This window comes from Gobio gobio, assembly GCF_949357685.1.
Source record: "Gobio gobio genome assembly, chromosome: 17".
In the NCBI taxonomy this organism is placed as follows: domain Eukaryota; kingdom Metazoa; phylum Chordata; class Actinopteri; order Cypriniformes; family Gobionidae; genus Gobio; species Gobio gobio.
The window spans coordinates 41,458,659-41,483,160 of NC_137110.1; the positions used below are offsets into that span (position 1 = coordinate 41,458,659).

Below are 24,502 nucleotides of genomic sequence, written 5' to 3' on the forward strand. Positions count from 1 at the left end.
GTGTGTGTGTGTGTGTGTGTGTGTGTGTGTGTGTGTGTGTGTGTGTGTGTGTGTGTGTGTGTGTTTGTGTGTGTGTAACTACTTAACCATATTTTGTGGGCATATTTGAACCCAGAAACGAGCTAAACCTGACAAAACCTCATTTTCGGGATGTCCTTATTTGTAAAAACAGCATAAAAATAGAGCAAATAAAGTTGTTATAAATTGTAAAAATTCAGAATTTTTTCAGTTAGGGTTAGGGTGTGGGTTAGGGTTAGGTTATATTATTTATAACTAGCTGTATATAAAAACAATACAAGTTTATGTAATGTCCCTATTTAGATAGCTAAGCAAACCTTAAAAAAGCCGAAATCCTTGTCCTTGTGGGGACATTTTTGCTCTCCATTAGAAAAACAGCTTATAATAAATTATGTTTTTTGAAAATGTAAAACTGCAAAAGGTTTTCTGTGATGGGTAGCTTTAGGGGTAGCTTTAGGGTTATGGGATAGAATATACAGTTTGTACAGTGTAAAAATCGTTATGTCTATGGAAAGTCATAAAACATGAAAACACAACATGTGTGTGTGGTCCAGGTAAACCCTATGTTATGAGAACAAAATGTCCAAAGATGGCAATATCTGAAATCCTTGTCCTTGTGGGGACTTTTTTTTGATCCCCACGAGGAAAACAGCTTCTAAATCATACAGAATAATATCTTTTGCAAATATAAAAAAGCAAAACGTTTTCTGTTATGGGTAGGAGTAGGGTTAGGTTTAGGGTTAGGGGATAGAATGTACAGTTTGTACAGCATACAAATAATTATGTCTAGGGAAAATCCCTATAAAACATGAAAACACAACATGTGTGTGTGCGTGTGCGTGTACATGTTTCCAGAGACTTACAGATTTGACAGGAGTCATTTCCTGGACCCCAACACCGGGCCCCACAAGACTCATGACAGGGAACTAAACAGAAAATGCATTAAAATGTATACATTTTCATAAGATAAAATTTTTCAAAAAATCTTTCCATCTATTTGGCTACACTATTAAGTCTTCTGAACTATGAAAGAGCAACATTTGAACCTCTGAAAATATTTTTTATTAAAATGTATTAATCAATATTCATTTAAATATAGTTATTTATTACAAATACATACACTACCATACTAAACATACCATTGTGGTCAATACGTTTTTTAAACTAAATTAATTTATTTATTTCGCAAGGATGAATTGAACAAAAGTGACAGCAAAGGCATTTATAATTACAAAATATTTGTATTTTAAAAGAATGCAGTTCTTTTAAACTGTCTATTCAGAAAAAGCATTCTTGAGCATCAAATCAGCAAATTAGAATGATTTCTGAAGGATCATGTGACACTGAAGACTGGAGGAATGATGCTGAATGTTCAGCTTTGCATCACAGGAATAAATTATATTTTAAAATATATTAAAACAGAAAATGGTTATTTTAAATTGTAATATTTCACAAATTTTACAGCATTTTGATCATATAAATGCAGCTTTTTTGAGCAACAGTAGTGTATATTATACTATATATTATAATGGTATATATATTACACATACAAACATATATAGCCTATGTGTGTGTGAATATATTATTGCCTCCTTACGTTCTGGTCCATTGTCTTGGATGATGACTTCTGCTCCACTGTCTTTCACAATATCTAACCAGTTAATCTGCGGCGCATAACTCAAGAATTTATTCTGGATGATCTGCACTCCCCCCTCCAGGATCTCTGTAGATCATAATGAATATGAGAAAAATAGAAATATCAAAGACAGAAGCTAAGATCAAATACCTTGTAGAACACAAAACATGTTCTCCAAACTGGCAAAATAAACTAAAAAGAGTTTTTACGAAGTATAGAATTTTTTCTCTCTCAGGATTATACGATTTCCTGAAGACAATTTGAGTGGTGCTTAACCATGTAAAAGCCACTGCCACAATACAAAGTTTTATGAATGTTTGCTAAGGCTTTGTTAGGGGATTGTTAGGGTTTTTAATGTGGTTGCACACCTTACAACAGTACATAACAAATTATGTGCTTAGAGATTTTGAAAAACACCTATGAATAATCAAACATTACTAATAAGGAAATGTACAACTATGTTCAGTTTTAAAAATAAATAACATTCATATTGATTCTACACTTTGAGTCACAATGGAATCAGTAAGAGGTTAAAGGAAGGGCATTGGAATGGATGACAAACATGTTCATTGATTCACACACTCAGGGAAACAATGGAAAGATAAAAGCACATGGATTGTATTTCACATCAGACATGTCGTGTTTGTTGAAACAGGTCGGGACATGCTCTTGCCTAACTGTAGCCATCTAACGTCAATCTCCTGGAATTTTTAATGAGGAACGATATCATATAGGATTTTTCTATAAATGATGAGGAACTCAAGGCAGTCATAAGTATGCGTCAGTCCAGGTTTGGGTTCATGATGAGAGAATGCTCATTTGTGGTTAAACAATTCCTTCAATAAACCACATACAGAAAAAAAATTAACATTTTTCCTTCTGTTGACTCACTTTTCTATACCACACCCTCCAGAGTGTCTTGTTGCCATGAAACTCTGTGGGTGTTTTGACAGTATGTGTTTCTGTGGGTGAGAATGTGTCACCTGTCACGTTTGTATTAGCGCACCTGTCAAGTGTGTGAGGCCCAGCTCCTTTAGTCCATACACTCCATCTTTCTGGTAGTTGACGAGGACGGCGAGAGCAAACCGATCTTCGTACAGAGACGTCCCTCGGATGACTCGCAGCTGTTCCAGCGGTAAACGTCTTAACTGGTTTATAGCGATGAGGATGTACCCTGTTACCTCACGGATGGACTGTGAAGAGGGATTGGGTTACATATTCATAAAATGAAACATAATAGATACACAACACACTCAGAAAGCAGCAGATCTATTGTTAAACCGTCTCTTTTCCTCACCTGTAGGAATGAGAAGTCCCGGTTGTGCTCCATCTGTGTGATCTCCAGGTTTCCTATGACAATCTGGCAGCCCGTGTACATCTCCTTCATGAGCTTGTACTGGACCTCAGAGGTTCCTGTCACACTCAACATGTTCTGAGTGCCGGTACACATCGCCACTGTAGAGAGAGAAAGAGAAAAAGTGAATTATTTGCTCCAAAAACAAATACACTACCGTTCAAACATTTGGGTTTTTATAAATGTTTCTTATGCGCACCAAGGCTCAATCAGTTTTAAATAACTGCTTTCTATTTGAATATATTTTAAACTATAATTTATTCCTGTGATCAAAGATGAATTTTCAGCATCATCACTCCAGTCTTCAGTGTCACATGATCCTTCAGAAATCATTCTGATATGCTGATTTGCTGCTCAAGAAACATTGCTATCAATGTTTAAAATTAACATTATTTAAAATATAAATCTTTTTTAATATGTCTTTACTATCACTTTTGATCAATTTAATGGATGATCACTGCTGAATAAAACTAATTTCTTTAAAAAATAAAATAGAATAAAAAATCTTACTGTCCCAACACTTTTATATAGAATAGAGATATAATACATTTCTATTTAAAGGCCCACTGAAGGGGCTTGAAACGCGCAGCATTATTCAAAGTGTTGATGTAATTTCCACTGAAACAGGAAGTCAGGGCGGGACGGGACATATCGCACAGCTCCTCCCCTTTTTTTAAATAGCCAATAGAGTTTTGTTTATATCACAGCTTGGCCAGAGCCGCTGAGCTCGGTAAAACCAGCTCGGCAGATCCAATAGTTTTTAACTTCAACAGAGTACCCGCCTTCGAGAAAGTTAACGCTTGTCAATGGAGAGTGGCCAGGCTCTCTGTACAAATGAAATGTGTAGGACCAGGCTATTAAAATATAGCATTCTGTGTAGAATTCAAATGGGTCTGATACATTTTGTGATCTGCACCAACTCTCTCTTTAGATCCGCTCTGTGCTATCGTGTCTCTGGACCGGAGCAGACTGTGCGCGCTCTGTGATAGTGACACTAACGTGAAACCAAACTTCATTTGCCCCAATGGAAAGAATATTTACACTGTCTGAATCATTCCCTATCCCCTATATAGTGCACTACATGCCATTCACCATGTAGAAAATAGTAAATGTGTGAACAAGTGACCGATTTTAGCCGCAGCTTCAGCGTCTATTTATATTTTAGGGGGCGGGACACTTTTGATCCAAGAAAGCATTTGATTGGCCAGAAAATCTGATGAGAAGCTGAAGTGCAGAGTGATGTCATTAAAATCATTGATCCATATTGGCGAACGTGAGAGACTGTGCGTTTTCAATTCTTTTATCTTCTAAATACGAATTTTGTAATTGTTTTGGAGCACACTAGTTTATAGATAACAGTACGACTAGTCTCACGTGGCCAGACTTTCAGACTGACAGCAGAAGGTCTCTATCGCAGCTTTCATTGGTCAAGGACCGCCCAAGAGGACGTTTGACTGACATGTAATGCAACCAATCACAGTTCGTTTCGTTCTGCATCATGTTTGGGGGTGTGAAAATGTAAAGTCGATGTCCCTGCAATGACATACCCCGTGCATCTATAAATGATTCATTCTAGAACATTGTGCAAGTTTACTGTAACAATGGAGCCGCAAACTTCACATATTTCAAATCCAGCATTTAGTTGATCCTGGTAAGCACTCATTGTCACAGTTGTAAACACGAAGGTGTTCTTCTCAAGGACATCCTGTATAGATCAACCAATCAAATGACGACTACGAAACTCCTGAAGTGTTTCCAGAAAAGTGTGCCATATATGCATCAGACGTTCAACCAACGGTCCATGGGCAGGACGTTTGAGACTACAGTACGACTAACATATTCATACTAAAAGCCAAAAAGTTTCAATTTTGATTTCATGGAGACTTTAAAAGAAATATGTTTGTTCAAATATTTCTGTATAATGATTGTTAAAGTGAATAATGTCTAACGCATTACTCTCAGCTAATATTTAACATGCCCATTTATAGATTTATTTGGTAAGAAGCCTTGTAATTAGTGTAATGATGAGATGGGTCATTTTTAAAATAATAACTGCACTATGCCTTATTTAATGCAAAAAATCTTAAAATGTGCATCAGCTGAGGATATCACTGATACAGCTGTTGTTATTTTTATTGCATTGTTGTTTATGTACTGACACCAGGAAAGCAATTTTAGTAAAAGAGGACTGAGGGAGTTTGAGGTGAAGCTACTTTGCATTTCAAATTTTGCCCTTGGTTCAAATCTGCCACGGTCAAAACAAGCAACTACTGAGGGAGTCTAGGAAATAATAATCCTGCTAATACTCAAAGAGGTACTCAGAAATTGCCCCAGGAGCCTTTCCAGATTAAAATTCAAAGAAACACAGTGCTTTGGAAAATGGTCCATTTATAACTTATTAGGATCAGAATGCAGGTTAAACAATAGAGCACATGATATTGCAGAATCGCTCGTAAATAATGACAGGTATGTAAAAAGGTTTTTACATTTTTTTGCCATCAATGTCACATTTAGTAAGATATCTGTGTTTGGGGAAACATTAAAAGTAACGCGGGTTACATAATCAGATTACTTTTTCAAGTAACTAGTAAAGTAACGCATTACTTTTAAATTTATAACAAAATATCTGTTACTTTTTCAAATAAGAAATGTAAGTTTTTTCCATTTATTGACTGACAGCTCTCCTGTCCCCATGTTGAGAGAAATCGTGAGGAAGTGCAGAGGGCGTTGTGTGAACATGATGCGGATTGTAGATCTAAACAAAATGTGAGCATGCATTTACTCATCTCACTTGCACAAAAACAGATTCAGTATTCCTCGAAATTAATAAAAACTGTGAAATGCAAACTCATAATATTACACAATCCTGCAATAATTAAATTAGTTACATTACACAAAAATACTTTATGTATTTAATCTCACTTCATTAACCAATGAGTTTGCTGCTGACCTTTGATGATCCAACCATACGAATACATAAAAATGACTTAAGTTAAACATCAAATGCTTCATTTTTTGGTTTGTATTTATTTCTGAAGTTAGAGTGTTGAACTTTCTTCTCTTGCGTCCTATTCTTCTGCAATCCAGCACAGCTGAAAGGTTTGATTGAGCTGTGCCCTCTACTGTACACGAGTGAATTTGCATTTGAATTTGTCTTATTCATTTCACTTTTGGTGTGAATGGACCTTTACATCTGCCAAAATAGGATTTTGTTTTTATGTTATTAAAAACAAGCAAGCAAGCCTAGCCCAGGTGAAAAAATGAATGCAAAAGTAATCCATTAAAAAGTAACAGTTACTTTTTAGGAAGTAATGCAATATTGTAACTCTACTTTTAAAAGTAGCTTTCCCCAACACTGTCTATATATATTTCTAATTTCATAAATAAAGCAATACATCTATTCATTTCATAGGACCTGAGAAACACAGACGCTTACTGATAACACAAATAAACTGTTAACAGCATTACAGAGTCCAACAAATTGACCTAAAAGTCTCTTGCGAAATGGAAACAGGTGTTCAGTCCAGCCACAAAGGTGTGATGTGTGGGTCAGACATCGTTTTGAGATGCTTTTCAGAAAGAATTCCTGTAGGTCTGGTCTGTATTTGGAAACCTTTTAGCTCTTATCAAACTTCTCCTTTTGTAAACGCAGTGAATGTTTCACACAGACATATACCCATACACACAACACAGTGCAAACACAATTCACAGCAGTGATATCATACTAGTTGAAATTATATTTTATGTTTATATTTTATGTTTTCACTTTAATTTTGGTTGAAGCTTTTTTTGTGTATTTAAAAAAAAAAATTCCATATAGTTTTCATATTTTTTATTTATTCGTTTTAGTTATTTTAGTACTTCAAGTTAAACTAAGTAAGAAATGTTGCCTTGGCAACAAGCTGAAATAAAATAATTATTGTTTCAAATAACATAAATGTTTTAATTTTAGTTAACGATAGGGTTGGGTATCGTTTGGGTTTTTTCCGATACCGGTGCCAAACCGATACTTTTAAAACGGTACCGGTGCCTAAACGGTGCCTGAACCGATACTTTAAAAAAAGAGCCACAAAACGAGGTGGATGAGATTAAACAATGGCTTTTTATTGATTTTTTATTATTATTATTTAAATTGAACAATTTATTACAAGTTTAAAGTATACTTAAATATGTAAATATAAATAAATACAAAACACAATTTACATAACAAATTCACAGTAAAACTAAAGCCACCTAACCCAACTACAATAGGCCTAATTTAACTCTAAATACAGTAATAACAGCAGTAGTCTGTATTCTTGGTATGCTACAAACCAGCCTCAAGCTTTAGCTTTATTTTGCAGAAATATGACCATATTCTCTGGCTAAATATTTTAGAGCGCATCACCTTATATTGTTTCCATGGAGATTGGAGACGCGTCATGCTTCTCACATGACACACAGCTGCTACAATAGCGCTGTATGACAGCTCACTCAGCTGTATCGGGTTTATTTCGCTTTTTCTTTTTTAATCAAAATATCCACAAACTTTCTAACTATGTCATGAACTATCTGATATTCTGATTTTCAAATATGTGTGTGAGTAAATGTGTGTTAGTTGATCTATACTGCGCGATGGGCGGCGCCACGTTAGTTTGCGCCTCAGAGAATCGGATCTGTCGGATTTACATCACATACATGTAGCCTATCTTCATCTCACGAAATACATGAAAGTAAGTGACGTGCTGAACTGGGAGAAGAATAGAGTAAACTGTATAGTCACTATATAATGTGTATCTGATGTGAATAAAACACTTAGTCAAGTTATCTTAACTGTCTGAAAGGATTGTTTTTGCCGCTTCCATAGACATCATTGTGTATTTTTTGCTAGTACTTATGAGCATTTAAATGTCTGAAACCTAAAATAAACATGATGTGGATGAAAACACTGAATAGTTGTGATATGTGACGAGCCCTGAGCGTGTCTGTCTCTGGCTCAGCGCCGGCCAAAGCGCGAAAGCACGTTTGATTTTAAGTGGCACCGAAATGAGGCACCGAAATCTGCGTTCTGATTCGGTCTGGTACATACCGGTCATAAAGGTACCGGTGCCATATTGGCACCGGGTTTCGGTACCCAACCCTAGTTAACGATAATAACCCTGAATCATAGAACACTGAGATACTGGAATTAATAATGTCTTTATCTTCCCCTGGGTACAAAATACATGTTAAAACAAATCCAGTATTTCCTTTAACACATATACAGCTCCTATAGATACATATGTGTGCAGAGAACTTGAACTGATAAGATCTTGAGTTAGACTTTAGGCTGCTATGGCCAACAATGGGACAGATAGGGCCAGTAATGTTCGAAACGGCTTCAAACCATCAGTCAAACCAGACATTTGCATTTTTAAAGGTAATAAATGTATTGAACTTTTGCCTGCTCAGATTATTAGCTGATCAGATCTTAAGGAAAACGACCCCAGTAATCTCACGTCTCCTCTGAACTTTCAAAACATATTTCAACATTGTTACAAACTGTGCTCCGATCTCACAAAACACTTAAGTCTGAGATTTCAATATGTCCGTGTATGCAAGCATTTGTTTCCATTTTTATTTCTCCGAAGGAACTTAATAAGAGAAACATTTGATATAGGTCTACTTAAAAAAGTTACGTCTCCTGCGTTATGAAATAGCCACCTCTGAGCACTGCAATTCTTGACTTTCAATTAAATAAAAGTCAATACATTTTAAATGTACTAAATTGAAACTTCATCATTACAAATGTGTTACAAATATATTTAAATACATGACATATAAGGTTCAATATACATTTTTGACCATAAATGCTTGTCAGTAGTACTATAACTATATTTCAAAGACAATAGTAGCAATTACTTTTCGGCCTGGTTTCATAGACAGGGTTTAGATTAAGCCAGGATTAGGCCTTAGTTTAATTAGGACATTTAAGTAGCTTTTATAAAAGTGCATTAGAAAAAAATGAAGGCTGATTTATACGTCTATAGCTACGCCGTAGGCTGTGTGTAGCCTGATGTGCACCTCTCCAAAAATGGAACAACGCGTCAATTCTGCGCGGACCGCAAGCGCTGTGATTGGTCTGCTAGAACCCCTCCCTCATATCAAAAAAATAAATCTGTGGTAATGTCGCATTTCCTCATATGCATTTCCGCATGTGGATTATTAATGATCTGTTCTTCGATATTTAACAGCTCAATCTGCAACAAAACTCGCTATCTATTATAAATCTATTGCAACTATACAGACGCAGAAGTATAAATCAGCCTTTAGCGCTGAAAAAGCGTGGACAGGTTTTTTTTCCTTCTGGTTATTTATTGCATAAGCATTTGTAGAAGTTTCACTTTCAGATGCAAAATTTATGGGAGGAGAGTATTTGAATTAGCCTGACAAGCCAGACCCACATCAAGATGTTGGGTCTGGGAACTCACCATTGACAGGGCTCAATTCGAGGGGCGGGACAAGCGGTTGTCTTTCAAATTCTCTCTGCACCCAATTGGATAGCGCTACAACCAACCAGAGAGCAACGTGAAGCTAGTTGATGGATTAAACTTTCGCTGTATCCGGTCGGCAATACTCTGAACACATCCTCCTTTCTTAAGAATGACTTCAGTGCCGTTCTTTGTTCTTTTCTAAAAGAAAAGCTTAACTCCAAGTCTTCCAGAGTCGCGGCCAAAGCCGATTCGAAAGACCGCCGTTCGCCAGCTTCTTTGTTTACGAGTAGCACGCAGAACCTCCACAACTCTGCTGTGACATGCGTCATTATGTTAAGCCCGCCCACTGACTCTATACACGATGTGATTGGCCTGACCAGAGTTTGTTTTTTCCAGCTCGCAGGTCTACTGAGAGTTGCTAGACTACACTCGCGGAAAATTAGATTTGCTGCCGCTAGGGTGCGTCTAGATTTCTAGGCTTTATTTAAATGAATCATGCAAGGTGATTTACTAAGGTTTGCGCTAGTCAATTTACTGGTATTTGCGTCATTATTTACCATCCAAAAAAGCACGTCTTAAACCAGACGCTAATTTGCACTGCACGTGGTAGATTGTGTTGGTCATTATGGAAATGATCCGGCTGCATCTGTTCTTGAATGTGCGCCGTCAGTAAATCACGCGCAGAACTTTCCACTCCCATATGCACTTTTTTGGAATTGCACTCTCACGCTAATTTGCCGTGTTGAGTAAATCTGGCCCTTATATAATGCATTTACATTTAATTGTAAGCAACATTCAATTAAGTGTCAGAAAACATTACATTCCGTTTGCACTTAAGTAAATTCGTTTAACGTATTATATTTCCATAATAAGCAGTCTTTTCTAACAGTATAGTAGGCTACTTCTTTTTCACAAGGATCTTTATCAAAGTGACAGAACGCATTTTTTCCATAATGCTTTATTGTTTTTAATTGTTTTTGCACTTGTTTTGTAATATCCACTACTAAGGGTGTCCGAACCTTCTCCTGGAGGGCCACTGTCCTGCAGAGTTTAAGTAGTAATTACTGTAACTACGAAATTTCAACTTGTAAAAAGCATTCACCTGACCTCTGCAGATTCATTTAGGCGTTGATAGAGTTGATAGAAATGCCGAAAATGATGATAGAAAATGATAGAGCATGTCCGATGATGTGAACAGCTCCAAGTAGGAAGTCACGTGTTGTCATCTCGAAATTATGGTAATTACCTCATGGCATCAACGCATCATTAGCTTCAACCTCAATTAAACACACCTGAACCAGCTAATCAAGGTCTTACTTGGCATACTGGAAACATCCAGGCAGTTGTATTGAGGCAAGTTGGAGCTAAACTCTGCAGGACAGCGGCCCTCCAGGGGCAGGTTTGGACACCCCTGCACTAAACATACGTGTCTGGAGCATAATGCTGCATTTTTAAGATGGTATGCTAACAGCAGAAAGAAGGTAAAAAGAAGTTCAATCAAAAAATAACGGATGCATACTTTTCCATTTCGATGTGTTAAACGCAAGGACGTGTTCGTGTGAACGGCCCCTGCACTCAAGTGTGCACTGTGCAGACAATGATACAATGCTCCCATTCAACCAGAGCGCGAAAACAAGTGTAGGAAACCGCCAAAACTCAAACAAACGCACACAAAATACACACGCTACACTATCAGGTTTACACACAGGTACGAAAAACAAAAGCCAGGGGAGGTCTGAAGCTGCACACAATAGACATGACTTAACTGCCTGGTAAACAGAAACTTGGCCATGATCACAAAGAGATTATGCAAACCTGACAGATTGGTTCTCGTCAGCATAAATACACATACATCTACACATTAATGTCTGAACCATTTATTGTCATTACTGGTTCAGCTAACACACAACACATAGGTATGCACACACATAGAAACCATGCCTAGCTTAATGACTTTGTTTTGCACCTAAAAGCCATTTAAGTCACAGGTTGCTCATGTTCCCCGGGCAAGAGAAGGAATTATGATTTGTCAGGCACATGTTTGGGTATATGAGTATGTGTGTATGCAATCCCCACATAAAAAACCCCACATAAACCACACACTGTAAAAAATGGCCACCTATTTTAAAATTTAGTTGAATCGCGTATCATTTATGTTGAAATTGCTAAAATTATTTTGATGAGTTAAAAATATAAGCTGCCAATTTACTACTGATCATAGTAAATTATACAATTTTCTGGTGTTGATCAGCTCTGGTAACTGTAATATGCTGCCTCACATATATTTAGCAGTTAAAAAAGAGAAAATTAATAAATAAATCCAATCTTAATAGCCTATGAGAAAACTTCATGCAAGTATGGTGCTTTCAAAATGCTGGGTAACAATTTACAATGTCAAATTTTTTCATGAATTTAAAAAGTTAATAAAAATACAGTTGTTTATTGTTAGTTCACCGTGCATTAATTAATGTTAACACTGTAAATGTAAGAAATGTAAATGTAGAAATGAACATTAATTAAGATTATTAAATGCTATTTAATAAAATAAAATTTTGTACTTAATTATTGTAAATTGCTACCAAATATTGCTCTGTTTGAGCATCTCGATCAGCCCTAAAAATCTGTTTGATGAGATACAGGGTGAGTGTTCGGAAACCTGTTTGAAAACAGTGATTTTTTTAACGGAAGTACAGCTGTTACACTAAAACACTGGCATCGATTTATAATCAGGGGTGTACATAACTGGTGCGCAGATGCAAAAAATACACGATGCACACCAGAAAGCACTCTTAAGTACCAACATTTTTGGAAAAAGGGACACGTTTACTTACTGGAGTAGGATTTTTTTCCATCTCTGGTAAGATAGCAATCATGATGACAAGTGTGTTCATCAATTATTATTTGTGCAACAGATCGCAGTTGATTCGTGATCCGTACGGACCAGGCCCCACGGTTCGGCACGCATGTGATTCGCAGATTAACTGCTAAGTAGGGGTGGGCGATATCTCGATATTTAAAATATATCGAGATATTTTTTAAACACGATATGGATTTTGACATATCGTATATATCGATATATTGTTTATATTTAATTCTGATTCCGCCACTTTGCTTGTTTGCCTTCTCTGTGCTTTCCTCGCCCCCCGCCTCCTTGCTTTTGTTCCCCCTCCCCTCGCGTGTTGTCATGGCGGCGTCCGCAACCAGCTCGGAGGCTACAGAACTCGTCTTAAAAACAACTGGCTCCATTATATGGAGATACTTCGGTTTTAAGGCGTCGGACGAACAGCAGACAGATGTCTACTGCCATGAATGCCGACAGTTGGTTCTCAAACACTTGATACAGTTTACCTAGGCAGCATTAACAGTTACTTTGCGAGACAAGAACTCCCGCGACTGTAACGTTACACTACGGAGAGAGAACGGCTTGCTTGCTGGAGAAGGTTACTTACTATGCCCTTGATTTGAGTTGTTTTATTTTTGAATGAAAATTCATTATTTGCATGCGTTTTAAAGCCTTGCGCGCAGGGCACCATGCGCTTTCCCGAGCGCGCGCACTAAAAGCCTGTCAAACAAGTGATTACTGGACTAAATCTTACTGCGCTAATACTGTCAAATACACACAAGGTTAACATAAACACAGTCGGTTATGTCTAAAGTGAAAGTAAAATCGGCGTGTGTCTTAGATGCGTGAAAGTCTTAAATTGACAGCAGGGCAGCCGAGTGAACACGCTGCCGCTTGTCCTTAAAGGGACAGTTCACTCTAAAATGATGTCATTATTTACTCACTCTAATGTTGTTCCAAACCTTTATTAATTTCTTCTGTTGAACACAGACAGCTGATGGTAGCGATTGACATTCATATTATTTCCTACAATGGGGACCAGCAACTGCTTGGTTTCCAATATTCTTGGAACATACAATATACAGAAGAAAGAACTTTATTCAGGTTTAAAACAACTTGAGTGCGAGTAATCAATGACAGATTTTTCATTTTTGAGTGAACTATTCCTTTAGTGGTTAATAAAATAACAAAAGACAAAGACAAAATCACTCACGGCTCTTGACTGAAAAACTAATACAGTAGCTTTAATAAGAATCAATGTATATTTTATAGGGAAGTCTATGTAGTGTTTTATTTTTACATTTATTAATTCAATTTCATACTTAAATGCTGCTGTACAGCTCTGAGCTGCCAGTGTAAATCTTTATAAATATATATTTATTTTATATTATACAGTACACTAGGAATGTGTACAAGGTTTTTTAAAAGTAAAGTTTTAAGTTTAAGTAAGGTTTTTCAAGTCTTTTAAGTAAAATAAAGAAAGAGTATTGCAATAAAAAAAATCGTATTTTTTCCTCCTTAAGCCCTTGCTGTTCGGCTAAGAATAGAATAGAAAAAATCTGATGCGACTAGCCATCAGAACCGAACCGAACCGAAAACCGTGGTAAAAAAAACGAGATATGTATTGAACTGTGGACTTACTGTATTGTTGCATACCTACTTTGTTCCTACATGAACTGCCTACCTCTTTGCACTTCAATAAAAAAAAACACTTTGTGGTATTTGGCATATTTGTTTTTGCAGTAGTTTTTGGGGGGTTATTTTTCCTGTAAAGATATCGAGATATATATCGTATATCGAGATATAGCAAAATATATCGAGATATATTTTTTGCTCCATATCGCCCAGCCCTACTGCTAAGTTTAACCATCATAGAGTGAAAGTTCATCATTTGGACGTGTTTTGTCTTGTCAATTTACACATTCAAACGTTTTTAAATGCGGAAGAAGAGGTGAAAAATGGGACTCGCATGCTGTTATCTGTGCACAGCCGCACACACACATTGTAGACGTTCAAACACCGAATTGATTTCTCTTTCTTGTTTACTTGCACTTGAATGGACACATACACACAAAATGATGTCAAAAATATCCGTCTCGTCAAGTATTCTCTCGGTTATGTCATAAGTGAAAGAACCCAGATGTGTGTCACTACATTCAGCCTGGAAGTGACAGCAGGCTAATATTCAGCTTTAACAAAGATGATCCTATATTTAATTTCTGTAGGGTGAATTCAGCGTGATTGGGACACTTTTTCCAAGTCATCTCAATGGCAAAAAGTGTCCCAATCACCCTGAAATCACCCTATTTATATGTACATTTAGTCAGCTTGCAGATAAGTGTGCCGCGTAATGTGTGAGGGAGTACCAATCAATATCTCAAGGTCCAAAAAAAATGTATGTGCACCCTTGTATATAATCTTCTAATTTAAAGGGTTAGTTCACCCAAAAATGAAAATTATGTCATTAATTACTCACCCTCATGTCGTTCGACACCCGTAAGTCCTCCGTTCATCTTCGGAACACAAATTAAGATATTTTTGTTGAAAGCTGATGGCTGAGAAAGGCTTCAGATAGGCCTCCATTGGCATTCAGTACATTTACACTCCCAATTCCCATACACTCCCCATTAAAGGCACTAAAAACGTCGTTACAAAGTCCATCTCATTTGTGTTGCGAATATGAACGGAGGTCTTATGGGTGTCGAACGACATGAGGGTGAGTAATTAATGACAGAATTTTCATTTTTGGGTGAACTAACCCTTTAAGGTTCAATATGTAACAGAGGCAATCCCGCTGCTGGCCGTCTTGGTGCCCTAAGCGTAATTACTTTATGATGCCCGCGGTGACGGCATTTTGTGACTTTGTAGAGCTGAGCGGGGGGAGATGGGGGTAGGGGTGGAGAGAGCATTTTCTTGTGGTGCCCTACGCACAGCACGTGATGCGAGTGGTGGGAGCGGCGGCACTGAACAGAGGCCGGGTAAAGAGCAGGAACACTTCACACCCCTGGCCTAAAGAGGTGCACTAGCGAGTTACGCAAGTGGCTGGGGTCATTACGTCCTTGTTAGCACACCCACCTCCCATGCCGGTGACGCTGGTTCGAATCCGGCTCGTCACGGTGCGAGTAGGACCATTTACAAATATGTTTTCACATTAGGATTGAAGGGTTTTTTAAAACATTGGGCCTAACTGTTTGCTGTTCACTCAAATGATTCTTTGACGTAAACCAAGAGTTTGGCAGTGCTCAAAACTGAGTATTTCCATAAATGAATGCTCAATGAATGCAGAGGCGATGGCAGAAACAGAGAGGCTACACACACTGCGCTTGTGAATCTATTCAACACTCTTGGAGGAGCGGCCTTTAGTATGTGTGTGGGAGACTTTAACAAACGCTGTTCCACTCATATTGACGTCTCCAAACTCTACTCAGAACCCTCAACAACAATGCCAAAAGGTCGACAACTGCCGTATTCTTCGTGGGACATTTGAAATATATCTGTTTGTGCCATTCAAGTGTATACTGGTCATCTGAAAAGTATGTAGTCAGATCGGACAGTAAGTGTACGGTCTCTGCATTTCCATAAACAAGACTTCCTGAACACATTCTTTCAAACACGTTTTGGAGAGAAACCAAGCATCTATTGATATTCACTATATGTTCTGTTTGTTGTTTTCATATATGTACCGCAGCAGTTCGTTGTGACACAACATGACAATGGCAGTCTGTCAACATGAAAACTATTCTGTACATTGTACATTCAGGACAGCAGAATAGCTTGAAACATTCCAACATGACAAACATAGTGCCACAAAGAGAAATTATGAGCGAGGGCTACACAATGACTGCAGCAGTCATTATTTAAGGCTGTAATATACATTACATGACTTGCACAAATTTTTGTCCTGATTTTTGCAGCAATTTTGGGCATTCTGAGTTGACAGATTTCATAGAAAATCATGTAGGATTTTATTCCATCCGGATATCAAACATGTTTCAAACATTTTAAAACATTGTTTTCCTGTATGTTTTCATACATGACATATCTGTCATGTGTCTCCAAGCAACAAGGAACATGTTTCTGTGTGAGTTTGTTGTGTTCAGAACAACATAAAAGTCTGGTAGTGCATAAGTTTGCCCAGTTTTTCTCTTTAACCATTTACAAAGTCATCAAATGCCTTCTGTTCAGATTTTAAAGGTTGTGTATTCCAACAACCTGTACTCACTCTCAAGTCATTTCAAACGACAATTCTTCCACAAAAGGAGAATTTGTAAAGAAAAGCAATGCTAAAGTTGTTATTCACTGATAATCATCACCTCTACTGAGCTGTTAACCACGGAGTCATCGGAACATTGTCACATTTCTCAACTCTCAAGAATCCAACATGAAGAGCTAGGATGAAAATGGCAAGATTTTCACCAAATAATAAATACAATTTTGATCTTTCAGTAAAAATAAAGGTTCCAAAAGGAGGATTTCGCAACGATTCCATTGAAGAACCATTTTTCAGAGAACAGTTCTTAAAAGAACCTTTTTTTCTTAGTGTATTTTAATATTCTAAGGAACATTTTTCCACAAAAAAAAACCTTGTGTGCAACGGAAAGGTTCTATGGATGTTAAAGGTTCTACAAGGAACCATTGAAGCCAATAAATGACCTTTATTATGAGTGGACTTGGAATATAGTGCACTATCTTTTTATGGTGTGTTGTGTTCGTTTCGAAGCTTGACAACCCCAGTCAACATTTGATGCAATTGCATGGATAAAAAGCACATTCTTAAAAACTGCATTACTGATCTGAAAGGACTACTTACATTTGAAAACATTTGTTTTCTGTGGTATAAGCCTTAAAAATACCTAAACAAGTAATCTGAGATCAATGCATTTTTGTGATATTTATTTGTTCTTTATTTAGACGCTACCTCCGACAACACTCTGTTTTAGTTATTCACAATAAAATGAAAGGAATGAATGGTTTTGTAAGGGATTCTATCGCTGTATTCAGGGGGTTGCAGAATATATGGTCTGAGAGATGACGTGGAATTTTGTGACTCTAGTCCAGTAGTTTGACCTGTTTCCAGTGAGATCACATGGACTACACACCTGTTGTTGTTGTTCATGCCATTGTGCTCCACCCTTCTTAGTCAACACTACTGCAGAGGCCAAAGATCAACGAGTGAATCAAATCACACCTGACTCTGTCAAAATAGATTGCTTTCCTTGTGTTGTGTATAGTCATTTCTTCTCGGATACTTCCTGGATCAGGCAATTCCTCATTAGCAAAATGAGCTTATGTGCACATGCAAATAATCTACAACATATTTACATATTTAACATATGTTGGCCTAATATAGTACAAACATATTTAAACATGGATGTAATGTAACCAAAAATGTCATATAGATCAATGAAACATTGATCTATCACTATTGAACACTGGGATGCTCTTATTGAATAGACGCATTGCGTTTAAACAAAACAACAAAAGACTACAACTACAAAAAAATGAAATGAAATGAGATTCAACAGACGAGAAACAGTAAAACGCAGTTGGTATCACAAGTTTAAACTCCTCTGCGATTGTTTCCTATTAGAGAACAGCCGTTGAGTCAGGAAACTGGTTTAACTAAATCTACAGGTTGAGTCACTTGTTATTTGAACTGAGCACTGATTTAGTACAGGAACAAATCTCTCCTTTTACACTCCTAGTCTAAGATAAACATATCTCGCTAAAACACAATGGGGCAGAAACAGGTTTTCTGAATGCTTTACTGACAGCAACATCACAATTTTTGGATATTTGTAAGGGCAACAAAATAAAGCAACCTGCAATCACTTATATGGATTTAAAAACACACTGTGTTACAAGTTTGTGGAGCTGTTTGTAAATGCACCATTTTAAATTATACAATGTTATATATTTCTCATGCAGATTACACTTTATTATTACTATTACACTTAATTATATTTTGCATTTATGCAACTTGTGCACACATGCAAAGTATAATTTTAAGTAGCAGCATATATGAAGATGATGCATAAGCATGCTAAAGATTCAAATGCAAAACTGTACTTTTACTGTACTGCTCTAGTCGAAGACAGGTGCATCATGCGTGACTGTAAAAACAGATTTACCTTCAGGTTTCCCGTCCTGCGTCTGAGCGCGCGCAGGTGGACGGAGCGCGAGACACAGCGCGAGCATCTGGAGCGCAGCAGCATTCATCTTCATTATGATTCTCAGAATATTCCCAATGTGAAGTCAGTCCGTCAGGCTGAACAGACAGTTACATATCCATGGCGAAAGAAGCGTGGAAGAGATGATGATCCCTTCTCTTCAGCTGACAAAAATTCTCATCAAAAAAAGCAAACAAAAATATCAAGTTGTCCGTTTCCGTCTGTTACGAAAAAGTGTACACACTGTAAAATCCTTCAGTATACGTCAGTACAATCAAAATGTTGGAGGGAACAGAAATACAGAACAGGAAGTTTTGCAAACACGAAAACGCTCGAGCACGCAGGAATGAGGTTTGTTACCTGTTTACGAGGATAGACAGGTGGACGATGCTGAACGCTGATTGGCTGTGACGTCGAGCATGTAATTCCAAAGCCTGTACATTGATTTATCTCAAACATGTAAACAAGTCATTAAGCCTTGATAGTGAACTCTTGACCATTATAAACAGGCAGTGTTCTAAATTTCCCTCGATAACCGACAGTCCTCGCAGCCTACATAGCACCGACGAGACTGATAAATGCTCTCTCTCTCTCTCTCTCTCTCTCTCTCTCTCTCTCTCTCTCTCTCTCTCTCTCTCTCTCTCTCTCTCTCTCTCTCTCTCTCTCTCTCTCTCTCTCTCTCTCTGTGAAAAAAAAACACACATATACACACATCTGGGCTTTGCTGTATCGATAATAATGTAATCTTGGAGTGAGGGGTCTCATTGTGAGCAAGTCAAGGGTGGCATTGTGTCCCGGTATCGTCCACTAGTTTATCACTGTTTCTTTGATGGCTCTGGACTCACAGTCTCACAAAGGCAACTTTGTCCCTCTGTTCAGATGGCTTTAGACCTCTGAGACAAGAAAGTGTTTGAGTTCAGAGCACACATCATTCTCAGACACAAATAATATAACTGCCAGAATAATACAGTCAATAAATATATATTTTTTTATTGTTTAAATTATACATTTACACTGTAAAAAAAATTCAGGTCTCCAATTGCAAGGTGACTGATCACATCTAAGTTCTTCAGTTGGCCAAATTGAATTTCTGTGAATTGATGCAATTTAATTCACAGAAATTATATTTGGCCAACTAAAAAAATTAGATGGGATCAGTCACTAGAACATTTTCAATTGGAGACGTGATTTTTTTTTTTTCGTGCACATTTACCTCAACAATAAATCCTAAACGTTTAGTTTAAAGTAGTTTATGCACATTACTCTCAGTCACACATGAAAAAATCACATCAATTCAATAACTGCCAAAATAATAAATGTCCTTTTTGTAATGTAGTCATTGTAATTCCTAAAAGTCTAATTGTCTCAACAGTAAAAAAGGAAACTCTGATTTTTGAGCACATATCACATACTGTGCCTCACAACAATGCATTTATAATCCTAGAATAATTATTAACAATAATTTATTTAAAACAAAATATTTTTATGTGTTCCTTATTTATTAAATTCTACATGCCTCAAGACATTAAAAAAAATCATGTTTTTCTGTTCAAAGCATACAATGTGTTCATACTGGTACATTTGCGAACAATTATCTTTCCCCTTGTTCTCCGTTCAAACAGTAGCCTATGTGAGTGTGGTAGTCACAGTTGGAAAACAGGTTTTAAAGACCAGCTCTTCCGGCACTACCGGTCTGTAGAGAGGCACTGATTGAACAAACAAGTACACAGACAGAGAGGAAGACAGACAGAAAAATATTCTTGCACAACAAGCCCTAATGAATACTTCACTATGCTCTTATGCATCATATACATTTTTGATTTTCAGAGAGAGGCACTGCATAAACAAGGTCTTTTATGGTTTTGCAGCACATTCCTTGTTCGTTAATATCTCACCAGCAAACAGCATTATGGGCCAGAACACACCCTGATTCATTGAGCTCTCTCACGCTCTGGTCTGAACAGGTTGAGGGTTTATATTTATATATATTTTGCACTTGATATATATATATATTATAAATTAGCAAAGACATATTTAAGCACATATGCCATGATGAGAATATGCATTTGTTATTCTTCCTTTCCTGAACTGAAAAGTGTTTGAAACTGTGTGGGTTCTAATTATAGTTCTGCCCTCGTCTGGCTGACATAAGGGACTGCAGTGCAGAAAGACACTCCAGGAATCCAGCACAGAAGTTTCAAGGCAGTTTATCTATGCGATACATTTGCAATAAACAATGCAACGCATTAACGGGTTAGTTCACCCAAAAATGTCGTTCCAAACCGTAAGACTTTCGTTCATCTTTGGAACACAAATGAAGATATTTTTGATGATATCTGAGAGCTTTCTGTCCCTCCATTGACAGCTACACAACCACCACTTTGTCACTTCAAAAATTGTTCATAGAGATTGTAAAACTGATCCATATGAATCGACTGGTTTATTTAAAATTTTCTGAAGAGGCAAGATTACTTTATATGATGAACAGACTGAATTTAGTCTTTTATTCACATATCAATATTGATCAGCTAAAACAAGCAGAAGCTCAACTGTACTTGCTTGACGCGCAAGAACAAACCTCACTGGTTAAAACGTGCTGTGTAACACAGAATGGACCTCATTGGTTCTTGTGAAAGCTCAAACGTGCTGGTTAACACGAGAATGAACCTCATTGGTTCTTGCGGAAGCTCAAATGTGCTGCGTAACACGAGAATGAACCTCATTGGTTCTTGCGGAAGCTCAAATGTGTTGCGTAACACGAGAATTAACCTCATTGGTTCTCATGTCAAGCGAACATGCTTGAGCTTCCGCTGAAACTGGTGTGTGTGTGTTGATGAATGTTTATATGTGTGAATAAAAGCCTAACTGTTTATCATAAAAAGCATTCATTTCTCCAGAAAGTTTGGACTAAACCGCTTAATTCATATGGATTAGTTTTCAATCTCTTTATGAATTTTTTGAAGCATCAAAGTGGTAGTTGTGTGGACTGTCGGGGACAGAAATCTTTCAGATTTATCTAAAATATCTTAATTTGTTCTTTGAAGATGAACGAAAGTCTTACGGGTTTGGAACGACATGAAGGTGAGTAAATGTCATGATGACATGGATTTCCATCTTTGTGTGAACAAACCACTTGAAACTGCAGTCTAAATCTAGGATTAGATTTTGATCCATTTCTGGCGCCTACCAGAGTTCACCATGAGACATTACACATAATACACAATATCATGAACTCATTAGGTGGCTTTACTAAAGCATTATCCAGACCAGGGATAGGTTCATTAAACAATGCAACAGGGATGAAGTCAATATATAAGATTTATATGTGTATTATTTGTATCTTGGATACAAATGTTGCTCAACAGATAAGCATTCAAAATGTAAAATTGAACAAATATAAATTAGAGAAGAAACCACAAAGAATATGGTCATTTCCATGTTTTTATTTGAGTGTAGTGTTACAGTCAAAGGATCAGAGGGAGAGAAAGATTTTGGTGTCTACATCATAATAATCAACAATAGTCTTTTTTAATCTACTGTAACAGATAATTACACATTTCATCCATGATTTCTAAGAGTTCTATTTATTTATTATTCATTGAGAAATGGTTTCTCCCCTTCATTGATTATGTTCACTGACACTGTATAAGCCATCAAAATGATTTACCCAACACAGTAAAAAATCAACAACAAAAAAATGCATAAGCACACAGGTAAAAACACATTCACCAAAACACTCGCCAAAATAAATACATGAATAAAAATATAATGTTGAAGAAGATAAAATCTTTAAACCATCCTAAAAGGTCAACCAGCTACTCAATAAGCACAAAAACTATTTAATGCAAAGAATAAATGCTTTGAAATCAAGCAAACAATTTATATGAGATGTTTTAACCCCTTCAGTTCCCAGATCAACTAAAAACAAAACAAGTAAACTCAGTGACCCAATAACTTAGTTAATAAATAACCATGTGAAAACACTTTTGTAAGATAAGGCCACAAAACTTAACAGACTGGACGATTCACACTGCAGACTTGTGTAGAAATGGCCTTGCAAACATATTGTTGTTTGCATGCTGAAATACTCCTGAAATGTAGGGTGTGTTACACTAACTATGCTTATGTTCCACAGTCAAACTGAATCATTTGAGGTTAAGTGTCTGGCTAAATAGCACAATAGTTTTGGTAACTCTCCCATTCCTGCATCACCCACACGCTACAGCACTCAAACTAAAACAAGACTATTCCAATCATGTCCCAGATTGAAAAGACTTGCCTTTTTAAAATGTTCATGGTGATGATATCACTTCATAGTCAGACAAAGTCTGAATTGTGTGACAGTGTTCATTCACAATCATTACCCATAGACCCAAACAATCCACAATACTGTCACATAAAACAAATTACAAAATGACACAATGGACATTACAGAATTACAGGAAAAAATGCAATTAGTGTAGATTCAATTCAACTACAGCTTGTTGCACAAAAGAGTGGAAACTTGTACCACAGATTAGCAGGCAAGAGCACAAATTCATTATGCGGCACATGATTCGGTTCAGAGACAATAATATTAGCCATTCTTATGATAGGATAATTCATATACACATTTTTGAGAGCTATTTTTTTAATTGATTCAACAACTAGCAGACCAGCTCATGAACAATACAGAATTACAGTACTGTAAAACACTCATAAGACATGAAAAATAACAAAATAATCGGTTTTCTCGCTCCAAAAGACCTGAGACAGCGAAGGAAGTATATTCTCTGTTTTTTTACAGATACTGTCTATATGGTCCTTCCATGATATCTTATATTATCTATCATTACTCCTTTTATACTGTACGTCCCTACCTGCCTGATGTTTCATTGTGTATAACAAGAAGCATTGTATGAATATTGGATGTTAACCCAGAACACAGTCTCCACAGTTTTTTTTTCTCTCTTCATATTAATAACAAGTGCATTGTTGTCACAAATTTATTCACTCCTTGTTGGTGCAGTTCAGGGCTCTCAAGAGTACATTGATCTGTACATTGATGTGTACAAATTAAAAAGTATAGCAAAGATATCGCTTCTTTCGAAGCTTTGGGGAAAGAAACGGGGCATATACTGTCAGTTAGGAAGAAATAGCATGCCCTAAAGCATTTTAAAGGAGTCATGAACTGAGAAATTTTCCTTGAGCTTTTGACATATAAAAGGTCATCATACAATAAGAATATCCTGTAAGTTTTGAACTGAAAACAGCTTTTATTGTAATCAATCCCAGCGAACAACTCGTTGTGGGATGTGCCTATCTATGATGAAAGGCAGCCTCTGCAGAAGATCAATGCCTACTTCCTCATTGCAACTTTAGCCCCGCCCACTGGCGTGTTAGTGAGATGACGAGGAGAGAAGAGCAATACAGGATTACTGGAATAAAAATAACATTACCTTCCAAAGGATCCTAATGCAAGGAATGTGGTTATTTATTTTCAACAATGTGAATGTCTCAGTTGAGCATTATTTATTTGTATGCGGTACATTTCACTGTGGATTCTTTGCAAACAGACTTTTTCGATATGGACTCGACAGAAATGCGACAACAAGTAAATAACCGTGTTAATTCTTATGCCTGATCTGTGAACAGTGAATTCTGATATGTAATGATTCATGTATAGTTAGATGTTCTTTGTCTATGTGTCAGTAAATCAAACCAGTGTCTAAACGGTAAACTTCACTTTGTTTCTCTTAGTAGGATGAAAATAATCTGTTATTTAAACTGTTTAAATTATATATAGGAAACGTTCAAAGGACACTCCCTTTGCAATCGCTGGAGCTGTCAATCAAACAGCGAGAGACAATTAATCAGTGACTCACGCTGCATTCACACAGGGCGTCGGCGTTAACGCTTCTCATTTACTTTGAATGGGTGACGTCATGCGTTGCCGAACTGAATTGTGGGTTCCACTTCACTCGCGTTGCAAGCGGCAGAAGTTGAAGATTTATCAACTTTTCAAGCGGCAACGCAGGCGTCATCCAATCA

At 37.0% G+C, this 24,502-nt stretch overlaps 1 protein-coding gene across 1 annotated transcript in view; it reads right to left on the minus strand.

Annotated features, from left to right (window-relative positions):
- Positions 1 to 19,108, minus strand: part of erbb3a (erb-b2 receptor tyrosine kinase 3a) — a 38,382-nt gene extending 19,274 nt beyond the window's left edge. Inside the window, exons 1-5 of the mRNA XM_079841056.1 lie at positions 18,434 to 19,108; positions 2,952 to 3,109; positions 2,661 to 2,847; positions 1,616 to 1,741; positions 882 to 944 (exon numbers count right to left, since the gene is read on the minus strand). Coding sequence (XP_079697182.1) covers positions 882 to 944; positions 1,616 to 1,741; positions 2,661 to 2,847; positions 2,952 to 3,109; positions 18,434 to 18,527 — 628 coding nt within the window. The 5' untranslated portion in view covers positions 18,528 to 19,108. The remainder of the gene's footprint in view (positions 1 to 881; positions 945 to 1,615; positions 1,742 to 2,660; positions 2,848 to 2,951; positions 3,110 to 18,433) is intronic.
- Positions 19,109 to 24,502: the final 5,394 nt, after the last annotated feature.